This window comes from Equus asinus, chromosome 16 (genome assembly GCF_041296235.1).
Source record: "Equus asinus isolate D_3611 breed Donkey chromosome 16, EquAss-T2T_v2, whole genome shotgun sequence".
Taxonomy (NCBI): domain Eukaryota; kingdom Metazoa; phylum Chordata; class Mammalia; order Perissodactyla; family Equidae; genus Equus; species Equus asinus.
Window position 1 is genome coordinate 47,612,563 of NC_091805.1, and position 12,646 is coordinate 47,625,208.

Here is a 12,646-nt window from a genome sequence, read left to right on the forward strand (position 1 = left end):
GTGCAGTGTACCATGTGAACTTAAATACTATGCTAGTGGGCCAGCAGCAGATTAGACATATTTTTACCTAGAATCTTTAACTGAAAACTCATTTATTTCTGCATGCTCATGCCAGTAAGGGAATTAGAGATTGTGGTTTTAGCTATTCCTTGGATGAAGGAAAACAGAAACGTGGGTCTCAGTTGAGTGCACTGAGCTGTCATGCTTCTATTTGGTGCCAGCTGGTCACCTGTTGGCAGGGCCAGAAGAGAGCCCCGGGACTAAATCCATCCTTGCCTTCTACATCCAGCTTCAAATAGAACATCTCCATCAGAACATCTGTCTACTCCCCGTGCAAGCTACGTCATCGAACCGAAAGCTTCTCTGCTCAAATAATGTCTGGTTATCAGCTTTATTATATATTCAACAAATTAAAAACTAAATTAACTTTGAGGAAATATCTTTCCATTATATATTGTTTTAAGAGACACCAATCTCCTTGCAACAGAGCACACTTTTATTTCATAAACACATACAGCTGAGAAAAGCAATGATAAAAATAAAAACATAAGCACAAAATGACTTAAATATCTTTATTATCATTTGTATTAATTTATTATATGCCATAGACATTTTGCTCCTAAAATCTCTTCTTTCACTTACTTTAGTTCTTCATTTTATCCTCAATGGACATGTCTCCAACCATGAGAGGAAGATGGAGAAGAAAAGGAAAGCGTGTGGCCAGGACATTATAATGGCAATGACACATCATTAGGAACACAGTCATTGAACAGAGCAGGCTGAGAATGCATCATTAACAATCCAGACAGACCATCATCTTCCATCATCATCTGAAATTAAAAAGTACCTCCAAAAGAACTGTTTACTGCTTTATCTGCAGAAAGTGCTATGAACAGTAAACCAGAGAGACCAAACAGCCTGTAGTGGATTGTTGGAGCACTTAAGGAGGTGTAAACTGTAATTAGCCATATGCTAGACTTTCACGGCCCACTAAGAAATGTGCCTGATGGTGCAGGATCCCTGTGGCCCAGTTTTTCAGGTCAAAAGCAGAATGGCTGTTGAGTAAGAAATAATCCACAAAGGAAAGCTACAACAGTATTTCATTCTTTGGCTTCAAACAAAACAGAGGAGAGAGAACTCTTTCTGCATGTGTTTATGATTGCAGTCCCGTCGCTGAGTTATTATATGGGCCCAACTAGACTTTATGGCTTGGGAGATGGGCAGGGAAGGCCCCATCCAGCTAGAGCCCCAACCACAAAATCGTTGTGGATCTGGGGACACATTTACCTTGTTTACAAAGGAATCAGAGTGCAAATGTTTTACAAAGATAATGTTGTTCTATATTAATATTTCCAGACAAGAAAAAATGCTTCAGAGATGGGGCCTATACCTGAGAGAGGTCTCAGACACTAAAAAAAAAAAAAAGCACCAACTTTTGAGAACTTGGTTTTATGCACTGCTCTGCCAAATGTGTGACTTGCGGCCTTCATCATCTTAAACATATTCTCTAACCACTCATAGCCTTAATTTATCATGTCTATATCGTGGGGGTTGGACTCAGTGATTTTTAAAAAATAGTATTCAAAATGTGTGTATGAGTGCACCCTCCCCATACCCTCATTTTTCTCAGAAAAACCATTAACTTTCATTCGATTTGCAAAAGATGCTGTGACTGAAAAAAGGTGAAGGAAGACTCTCAGCCCGGGCAGGCAAGGAAAAGACAAGGGAGAATATCCACAATCCCAGCCGGAACAGACAACTGACAGGAGGATTTGATTGGCTCAGTTTGGCTGAGAATAAGACACTCTTCTCATGCAAATGAAGACCGATGAAGAAGATGAGTTTATATTGTTTAAAATGCAATATGATCTTTTTGGCTCAAATAGCTGTATGCCAGTAATTTAGAGGTTAATTTGGTTCTGAAAAGCATGCAAGTTCTCTTTGTGAATTTGTGCATTAATAGAACTTTCTACTAAGTGACTTTCCTTATAGGGAAATAACAAGATTTGGCTACATTCTTCTTAAGGCAGATAAACACAGGGGCAGGGGCTGTTACACTGAAGAATCCTTAATGAACTATAAAGACTACTTTGTAATCTACTTGATTCACATTGTTATGTTTTGATTTCCGGTTGATTTCATGATCAGATAATAGAGAAGGGTGCAATTTCCATAATCAACTTCTCTTCCTTCTCCTAAATCTCACCGCCACCCAACCCACCCAGGACTGCCGCCAAGAAGGAAGGCTTCACTGGAATGCAAGTGCCACCAGGGAGAGGGAGAAGCTTTACTGGTTTAATGCTGTATTGCTTGCAGCCAGAACAATATCCAGGACAGAGTAATGACTCAGCAAGCATTTGCCGGACAAATTCTAATATTTCCAATTTTCAAAACAGTTTAGGATTGGTGACCTCTCTTTTCTGAGGCTGAGTAGATCAAGTGTATCAAACTTGATTCTCTGAAATCTACTTTGGCTTCCTATTTTCTGAAAGCAATGTCAATTGCTGATTTTAATTTATAAAGCCCCGTTTGGGTACAGACTCTTCATATGCAGGTTACCATCCTCTTTGTGCAATACTCAACCAACTAAAGTGGTTCAGGCAGTTCCAGTAGCATCCAGATTTTAATCCTGGGGAACTTTTGAGGCATCTGTCCTTGCATAGGGCAAATTTTCATTCATCCTACTGAATCAGGGCCTCAATTTATTGACCCCATGAGTACAGCAAATTCATCATTTCAGTCTGTATTCCCTAGTTGTGTAACTCTCCCACGTAAGAAAAGGCAGCAGCACAACAGCAGTAACAGCAGAAGCAACAACAACACTGACATTTTCATTAAAGTTAGGGACTCAGGAATGAATTTGTTGAATTAAATGAATGTCCTATTAGCTAAGCTCAGTGCCTCTTGTGACAACATGTAAAACTGGACTCTTAGTAAGCAAAACACTCTACCATCTAAATTCAAACATAATTAATGACTAATTTCCCTCATATTTCATCTCTCTCTACCATAACCTCCTGAATTTTAGACCTAACTCTATTCAAACTGTTTTTTTATTGCTAAAGTTTGAGACATGGAAATGGCCAATTTCTCCATATTAAATTTAGAGCTATTTGAGCATACGCTTTTCACCCACTTAAGGATGGGTTTTGAATGACAGTAGTTGGTTTGGGAGGCCAGGCAACGGAGACACGGCCATCTCACCGCTAATTCCACTTTCTTTTTGCTTCTCCTCCCTTTGTCTTCTTGCTCCTTCCTTTCAGACATCTACCCAGAAAATCTGGCTTCCTTGTGATCTGGTTGTTCCCATCATATTTGCTGGGTTTACATCAACTTAATGTTGACAGCAGTATTTGTGCTTTGGCTATCTTTATTAAGGAATGTTGCTGGGGCATACCAACAAGAAAGGGTTATCTCAGAATGAAGGTTTATGCAGAAGGAAAAATGGTCTTCAGATGTCTGAGAAAGACAGTAACTCTGGGTACATTTAGGCTGGTATACAACACTGATTTCCAAAGATTTGAAACAACACCTAATATACACAAAGTCTATTACCTCGCACACCAAATTTCAGTAGTCTTCTGGGACACCAAATTACCAATGAAGCAAAAGATACGCTACAGTGGTTAGGTGCACAGGTTTTATATATTAAAAAAAAAAGGGAGATAATGATTAGTATTTTTGCTTCAAAGCCTTATGTAATTTACCAGATAAAGCTAACCTTTTTCTCTCTCATAGTCCAAAAAGCGTGTATTTGATAGACACCCTATTCTAAACATTATTTTTTTTATTTAAAAAAAAGCCCAGATGTTCATTATTCCTGGGTTATAAAAGGAGGATACAGGTGCTATAGAATTATGGTAGAAAAGGACTTAAGAAAAAGAAAAATGAGAAAAAAATGGTCAGATGGGGAAAATATGCTCTCAAAATGGAACTCTTTGCTAAGAGCCACAGATGCAATACCTGAGCCTCAGGAGAGCTTTAATTAGTCCAGCTTTTCCTGCAGCGCATGCTCAGAGGCTCTGGTGCTGACTGTAAATTAGGGCAAGGAAATCCAGCAGGGGCCTGGGTGGGTAAAGGGGGAAGGGCGGGATCTTAAAGGGGCAACAACCATTTAAAAGAGCAACGCTTGTCGGCCCCACCATTCCTGTTACAGGCCTTTCAACCTACCACTGTCAACCTACTCCACCTTCTGTGTTCCCTATCTCAGTTAAATAGTACCTCCATTTTCCCAGTCCTCGAAGCCAGAAACACAGGAATCATTCCTGTTTTCTCTCTTTTGCCTCAGCAAAATGCAATCACTATCAATTTTTGCAGATTTTACCTTAAATTCGACTTTACTTCTCCATCCCTACTATCATTGTTCTGGGTTAAGCCCTCAGGCCCTCACTGGGTCCTGGCCAGGCCATTAGAACAGTGTCTCAACTGGTGTTATATGCATTTTCCACTGCTGTCTGTAGGGGAGGAAGAGAAATCCTTTACCCTCTCTAGGTCCTTCTGGCTGGCCTAAGAATTAAAATGACATGAGACAGAACCACAGGAGAAAATCACACAAAGCTTTATAACATGTACACATGGGAGAAACCCAGGAAAACTGAGCAACTCATTAGAATGGCCAAAGCTGTCACCTTAAATAGCATCTTTAGCTAAAGACAAAGGAGGATGTTGGGGTAGTGGTTTTGGGCTTCAAAGGGGAGGAAGGCAATTCACATGGAGATGGAAAAGCAAATGTTTGGTAGATAAGATTGGGCTTAGCAAAGACCCTCAAAGTCTACCGATACCCAGAGTTATCTATGGTGATGGCCTGTCCTGGGGACAGGTCGTTTATCGTTAATTTCTTTTAGGCAGTAAAGGGAGAGGTCAAAGTTTCTTTCAGAGTCTTTTGTTCTTGAAAACAATGACGGCAAAGAGACATATTTTGAGGTGGCTAATTCTAATCCCCCATATGCCAAATGATCACTTAAAAATCACATCACTCCAGCTAACACACTTCAGTGGTTCCCCATGAGCTGTAGGAGAATATTCAAGCTCCTTAGTGTTGCCTACCCAGCCTCTAGCAACCCGTCTGACCTCATTTCTGACACTTCCCAGGTTGCACTTTCTCTTCTGAAGATAACCAACTGCTTTTAACATATATGTCCTAATATATGGTGAATTCACACTGAATATACAGAAGAATTTTTGGCTGACTTAAAATATATAAACTTTTAGGAAGTAAGATGAAATAACCCAATTTTTACTTAATATTTAATTTATTAATTTAGCTATATATCATATAAAATATTAATTTATAATATTTTTACTCCCATGCATCATGATGTCAAAGAAAAATTTTCAAAAGTTAAAAAATATGACTCTCTTACAATTTAGAATGATCTCACGTCAACGATTTTACTTTAATTGATGAACGAATCAGTAGGATGATAAAACTGGTTCTAAAAGCATTTGAGAAACTGGTCATTTCTAGAAAAAAAGAATGTTAAAATAAGATTGCTGGATTAGTTACAGAATGAGTTCATGTTTTACAGGACAAGGAAATAATAGATTATCTTTCCTATTGAACATAATCATTTGTGCCTCTACCAAACAAAAATCTACAAATTTACATGTCACTGCATAGTATCTGGACTCTAATTCACAGTAAATAGCAAAGTCAAACACAGGTAAATTTTCTTACTGAATTAAATAGTCCTGGGGTGGGCCTGTTAAACAATACTTCATTACCTTCTCTGCTTGCTTTCTTACTGTTTCTAAATAGAGGATAATTTTCCTTAACAATGGAAGTTTTTTATTAAAACACTTCACGTGAATCTTCTCCATCAGTGCTTTGGCACCACAATAGTCACTTCTTGAGTCACCTAACAAAGTTTCCCAAAATATAACATCTTTATGTCCTATGTTTTCTGAGATAAAGCACTTTTGGAATCTTGTGTAGGTTCTTATGAGTTAGAAAAGAGGACAGATATATTAAAAAACTATAAACATTATAGAACAGTGCACAGTTATGTAGATGTTAAAAATGTAGGAGTAGCTACCAAAACAATAACAATAACAAAGCAATCTGTAGCTCCCCAAAATAGCAAACAGAGAGAAGGGCAGTAGAAAAATGGCTTTAAGACTCCAATGGATGGCCAAGAAGGAAAAAGAAAGAAGATGGTAAACAGAAAACACAAAAAGAAATGGTATAAATAACTCCAAATATGTCACTCACAATAAATATAAATGGATTTAACTCACCTGTTAAAAGACAGAGACTATTGAATTGGATGGACAAAAAAATTCCTCCTTCCATAAACATGCCTAGAACATAATAAAACCAAAAGTATGAAAATAAAAAGATTACAAAGAAAATACGAACAACAACAAAACTGATGTAGTAATATGAACATTAGACAAAATAAAAATTAAGACAAAAAGCATTAAAAGAGAAAGGAGCTGTTTCATCATGATAAAATGAATGAATCTATTGGTACTTTTACGAACCTACAGAAATAAAGAGAACTGGTAAAAACTCCAATATTATAAGCATTTTGTAAGACTGACACATTTATTAAAAACTGATATATCCAGCAGAGAAAAGTCCAGTAGTAATATAGACTACTTAAATAAAATGAACAAGCTTGATGTAATATATAGAGAACCTTGCACCCAAACAGATGAAGAATATTTTCACTATGTTCAGTACATTTTTCTAAAATGACCACATACTAGGTCACAAGAAAACTCAAAAAATTTCCAAGATTTAATATCATCTCTGTTCACAAAGCATTTATATTAGTAATCAATAAGAAGATCATTAAAAAGTAGCAACAGCCATTAATTGGAAACTAAAAAAAAAAATGTGATAACAAATAGCTCATTGGTTAAAGAGGAAATTACAATGTCATGGAATATTTAAAACTAAAGACAAGTAGGGGGGCCGGCCTGGTGGCCGAGTGGTTAGGTTCATGAGCTCTGCTTCAGTAGCCCAGGGTTTTGCTGGTTCCGATCCTGGGGGAGGACATGGCACCACTCATCATGCCATGCTGGGGTGGCATCCCACATGCCACAACTAGAAGGACCCACAACTAAAAATATAGGACTAGGTACCGGGGGGCTTTGGGGAGAAAAAGGAAAAATAAAATCTTTTTTAAAAAAACAAAAACAAACAAAAAACTAAAAACAAGGAAAGTACCACATGACAAAAATAGGATAGAGCAAAGTAGTGCCTAGAGACAAATGCATAGCCTTAAGTACAATTATTTTTAGAAAAACTGAAAGCAAATAAGCTACACTTTCAAGTCAGGTAGCTAGTAAAAGAATTAGAGTTACAAAAATAAGTTAAGAATTCAAAGAATTCATAAAATAGAAAACAAAGAAATATAGAAAAAAATCACAAAATAAAAACGGGTTCTTTAAAAACAACAAAGTAGACAAATCTCTAGCAAGACTGATAAGAATGGAACAATAAAAATGAACAATATTAAGAATGAAAAATGGGGCATAAATAGAGCTAGAACACGATTTTTTTTTAAAAAAAAAACTCTAAGAGAAAAAGATGAACACGTTTATTCCAAAACCAAAAGGAAAACTAGACAAAATAGCAACATTTTTAGAAAAAAAATAACCAAAAGTAATTCAAGAACACAAAGCCATAAAAATATGTGGTATCTCTCTATCTATCTATCTCTGTAATAAAGAGGCTCCCCCTGCAAAACAAGCCAAGTCGATGGTTTAAAGGAGCTTTACCAAAGACTTCCAACTCATTTTACTAAACCACCATAATCCTACTGCCAAATCCAGACCAGGACAGCAGGAAGAAAAGAAAATTATAGGCCTCTCTCACGCTGTTAGATGTAAAATCTTAGATAGAATATTAGCTGGTCACCTCTTCTATTCAGTATTGTACTGGGGATAATGGCCTGGACAATGGAATACTATGCAGCTGTTAAAACCAAGTTAACGAGGCGGAGGAAAGAGGGGACTAAGGCAGGCAGCCAGCCTCCCTCGGCCCTGCTGTCTCTTTCTCCACCTTTCCAGCCCGGCAAACTGCTGTTTATCCTTCAAACACCTTGGCAGCCATCACCTCCTATCCCACAGATTAATCTTTCCTCTTCTGTATTTCCTTTGTACCAAGGGCATATTTCTAGATGCAAATGTGTCTCATGGTTTTGCAAGAATTTGTTTACCTGTGACCACACAGCTAGCACTGAATAGGACTGGAAAGAAATGTTGAATAGCACTCTTCTCCGAAGGATCTAGAACGCCCCATCTCAACCTCCTGCATTAAACTGATCTGGACAAATAATGTTGAGTCGCCAGCAGGTCACCCAATAGTTACCACTCCCCCCCCCCCCCGCCCCCCGCACCAAGCACAGGCCACGGATTAGACCCAGTGGCAGTCCCCGTGTTTCTCCATCCGCGAGGATGCCGCACGCCCGAGCCCACTTCCTCTTTGCTCTCACTTTAAGCGGCGCAGACACCAATCGCTCTCAGACAAGAGTGTTTAACAGGAAGCCCAGAGGCCCGGGTACCGGGTATCCAGCCCCAGACGCGCAAGCTGTCCTCCGGCCGGCCGCCGCCTGGATGGGCGCCTGGGAGCGCGCGTTCCGGCCGCCCCCGGCCCCTCCCGCCGCCCCGCGCCCCGCCCCGCCCCGCCGCGCCCTCACTCCCGCTCCCTCCCGCGCCGGGCCGCGCGCCGCGCCCGCAGAGGGAGGGCCGCGGCGCAGGGGGCGTCGGTCGGCTGGGCGGGAGGGGCCGGGCTCCCGCTCGCGGCTGGGCCCGGGCCGAGCGCGCGCCCGCCATGGAGGTGGAGGAGGCGTTCCAGGCGGTGGGGGAGATGGGCATCTACCAGATGTACTTGTGCTTCCTGCTGGCCGTGCTGCTGCAGGTGAGTCCCCCGCCGCCCCGACTGCGCCCCGCGCCCCTCCTCCTGGCCCCGGGGCCCGGCGAGGCGCGGCCCGCTGTCCCGGATGTCGAGGGGCTGCGAATCCCTGAGGGGTGGCAGGCCGCCCCGGCCCTGATCCAGCGCGAGGGCGGGGCTGGGCGAGGCGCCGCGCCTGGACCCCAGAACCCCAAGGTCGCTGACGGGCCTGTCAAGCTTTGTGCCGGCCCAAACCTCAGATCCTCTCCCCTTAAGCCAGTTCGCCAGGCCAGCTATCCCCTCACCTCGAGTAGGGAAGGAGTGTGTATGGGGAGGTCCTGCAGCAGATGATCTGGTTAATTAGGGATGCAAAATTACGTTGTTACCTGTAATAGACTGCAGATACGAAAGGGAATTGTTATCCTAACCGGAGACACTGTCACCTTGGCATCTGGAACACACAGAGAGTCCTGATAACCCGCAGATAAAAGGTCCGACCCAGAGCAACCTCCTTCAGCTTTGTGTGTCTACTTACCATCTTTTCCTGGATTTGAGGGGGCTTCATAGTCCAGGGGCTTTCAGTGCATAGGATTTCTTTCTCTCTGGTTTAAGTTCTGCTGGGTCATTCTGCCTTGGGGCCATTCTCGATTTAAGACATTTATAAGCCAAATAGTGCCATCTACAATGTCTCACTATAAAAATGGAATCACCTCATTGTACAGAATTCTTGGACCCTACTTGCATACCTTAACCTAAAAATATATTCCATACCTAAACGTCACTCCAGATACACTTTGCCAGGCACGGGTTACTCCTCCTGCCCCAGGTTAAATGGCCCGTTTGACATCAGTTACTTCTCCCAACATTCTAAAGGGATTTCATTCACAAATCCTTTCCTAGTACCTACTCTGAGCCAGCCGTTATACTCATTCCTTCATTCAACACATATTTAATGAGTGCCTACTATGTGCTGAGCAGGGGCTACGATGGTGGACAAATCTGAATCCTTTGCTGTGACGCTTGCATTCTAGTGGGGGTGGGGTGAGGCAGGCAGACAGTTAAACAATTACAATGAAAGTGTGATGATAGTTATTTTGAGAGAAGTACAGGGTGGGCATGGGTATAACCACCTATTGCTTAAACCTTGCATAAGGCAACCGCTCGGCAGGAAGATGGGGTGGACGGAGGTAAGGGTTGACTTACTGATTCTCTTTTCCATTCAAATGTTTGAAAGTTCCGTTGATTGCATCAGATGATTTCACCCCTAGAGGACGCATGCAAATGAAGGACTGATATACGGAGTCAGTTCTTTCTCCAGCAGAACAAGTTCTCAGTTCACAAATATGCGGTATTCTGAAATTCTTTTAAGTTTGTTGTTTTAGCTTTAAATGTTGTTTCCCCATAGCTTTCTCTATGGGGAAAAAGTGTTCATGCTAAATCACAAAAGAATATTTAATACAGAGAGAATAGAATTGTAACCATCATGCCTGATGTTTGTTTATAGCATGGTTTCCTTGAGAAATTTTTTTTCCTGTTCTAACCAAGAATTCCAGAAACAAAACTCCCTGTCTGAGCAGTCCCACCTCCCCATCTCCAGACTCCACCTCCTGTGTTATTATCTTCTTACCTGCCTTGCCGGTATCCACTGACCTGGAATAAGTTTGTCTTGAGTGGAGTGTGGCACTAAAAAGGCCAGTGTTCTGGGTTCAGACCCTAAGTCTCCCTCACTTACTTTTGTTCATGATTGACCCAGTTAGAGTTTGGTACAAAGAGGCCTAACTAAGCTCATGACCATGAGTATTGACTGAACCCTGCCTGACATGCAGCCAGTGTTTCCCATAGAAGGACCCGGTCTTAGAGTGTTGGGAATGAGTCACTGTTTATCTTGTAGGTGTGGGCTGGGGCGGTGTCCTGGAGCTGTGCCTATTCCAACAGAGCAGATGCCGCAGTCCAGGCAGAAGTGAATCCTTCACAGCTGCTCCATGTTTTTGAGGACTCCATCGACCCAGTGACATGCATGATCCGAGTGGTCCTAGGGTTGCCCAAAGCTATGTGGGATAGCAGAGTGGAGTTCCCCGAAGACCTCTCTACCACATCTATGGCTGGAGACGGCTTGGGCTGAGGGAGCTGGCCTTCGGAGTGGGAATACTGGGGAGTCTCATTACACAGTTGTACATGATGCTTTCCTCATTCTTGTGGGGTTGCTTCCCCCCAACAGAGACAAAAGTAGGAAGCCCTTCTCAGAAGGGGCTTAAATGGAGGGAGGTTGATGTTTGTCTGCTTTGAAGAGCAAAGCACTTGTCTCCCATTGCCCAAGGAAGGCACAGACCGACGGCATAGCAGCACGCTGACAGAGGGAGCCTCTGCCTTGGCAGGAGCCTTTCCTGCCTCTGTGGTTTGTTAGTGACCAGCCCCAGCCGAGAAACACAAAACTAGATGGAGATGGAAGCTGTACAGATCATTTTGCATTTTCTTCCTTCTGGGATTGTTATTATTATTTTTTTTAATGGTTTTAACTCCCTTTACTTCAAAAACATCCAAGTTCAAACTAAAAGGACAAAACCACATTCCAAAGCCAACTCAGGTCTTTAGTTAACTGTTTTCTCGGATTCTTGCTGCCAACCATCGTAGGGATCCTCAAAAGTTACCTCGATATCCAGTTTCCTTTGGCTCGGGGATTTCCCTTCACACTTCTTACAAACATAATCTTTGGCATCCCCATAGTGGTCAACTTTCAGATATATAAAGAATTGATGCAGACTCTGTAGATTTCTCTTGAGCATGATAAGATGCAAATGCCCTGATAATAGTGATATGTGGTTTTAAAGTACATAAGCAAAAAGCTAAAGGAAAAAAATCACCTTATGTAAAAATGGTTGTCTTACAAACAATAAGATTTATAATTTCATAGCTAGAAAAATTCTTACCCTCAGAATATACAAGCCCTCCCTTGGGATAAGAGCTATTTGTGGTATATAAATATGAAAAATTCTATTTAATTTATTCCTCTTTCTATTTTCTGATAGTGATTCAGTGTTGACGCCATCATCACTGTTTTGTGTGTGTGTGTGTGTGTGTGTGTGTGCTTATTTGCCAAGCTGTCTGGAGGACGAAGTTGGGAATACGGTTTTTTTCCTTGATCCCTGTAGACATAAAGTGAAAATGGACCCTACTTCTTTGTTCTAAGCCAGATGCTCCAGCTCATTCTTCTTCCTCAGGATCAGGAATCATAGATTGTAGTATAATTTGCACAGGATTTAAAACGTCCATTAACCAGCGGGAACGTGTAACCTGTAATAAGCATTAGTTTCACTAGCAAAATTGTGATGCTGCTATGAACCTCAGCTTGAGGTGCCGAACTCTGTTATTCTGGAATGCATTATTTTTATGTAAACTTTTAATAACACCCACCTTATTTTTCAGATCCTAGAACTACCAGGGCATTCATGTCATCCACTCAATAAACAGCTTTTCACAGTGTTTTAGAAAGTGGCACAATTGAACAGGTGTTTTGCAGAAGAGGAAACTCTAGTAGTCAATACATGAAAGGATGTTTACCTTCAGTGGTCATCTGGGACAGGCATGTTAAAATGACTATGAAATATCATTTCACACTTATTAGATTAGCAATCATTAAACAGTCTAACAGTACAAGTGTGATGAAAATGAGAAGTAGGAACTATTTCTATTAGAGAACAATTTGTCACCGTCTAGTAAAATTAAAACCCCATGTTGGACTCACATCTCCCACAGTATCTCTTGAACATGTGCATAAGGAGGTGAGTACAGGATGTTTATTGCAGC

General features: G+C 41.3%; 1 protein-coding gene and 1 long non-coding RNA gene across 7 annotated transcripts in view; one reads left to right on the plus strand and one right to left on the minus strand.

Annotated features, from left to right (window-relative positions):
- Positions 1–494: 494 nt before the first annotated feature.
- Positions 495–8,572, minus strand: LOC123277575 (uncharacterized). The gene is made up of 3 exons (XR_006514610.2): positions 8,445–8,572; positions 6,238–6,300; positions 495–5,463 (listed from the first exon to the last, which is right to left on the minus strand). It is a non-coding gene; the product is annotated as an uncharacterized lncRNA (long non-coding RNA).
- Positions 8,573–8,734: 162 nt separating this feature from the next.
- The window catches only part of SLC22A15 (solute carrier family 22 member 15), a 111,113-nt gene continuing 107,201 nt past the window's right edge, over positions 8,735–12,646 (plus strand). For all 6 annotated transcript variants that reach the window (XR_011494916.1, XR_006514609.2, XR_011494915.1 and 3 more), the window contains exon 1: positions 8,735–8,869. Coding sequence is in view for 2 of the 6 variants with exons in the window: in XM_014848276.3 (XP_014703762.3) it covers positions 8,783–8,869 (87 nt within the window). In the remaining 4 variants the exon portion in view is untranslated. The remainder of the gene's footprint in view (positions 8,870–12,646) is intronic.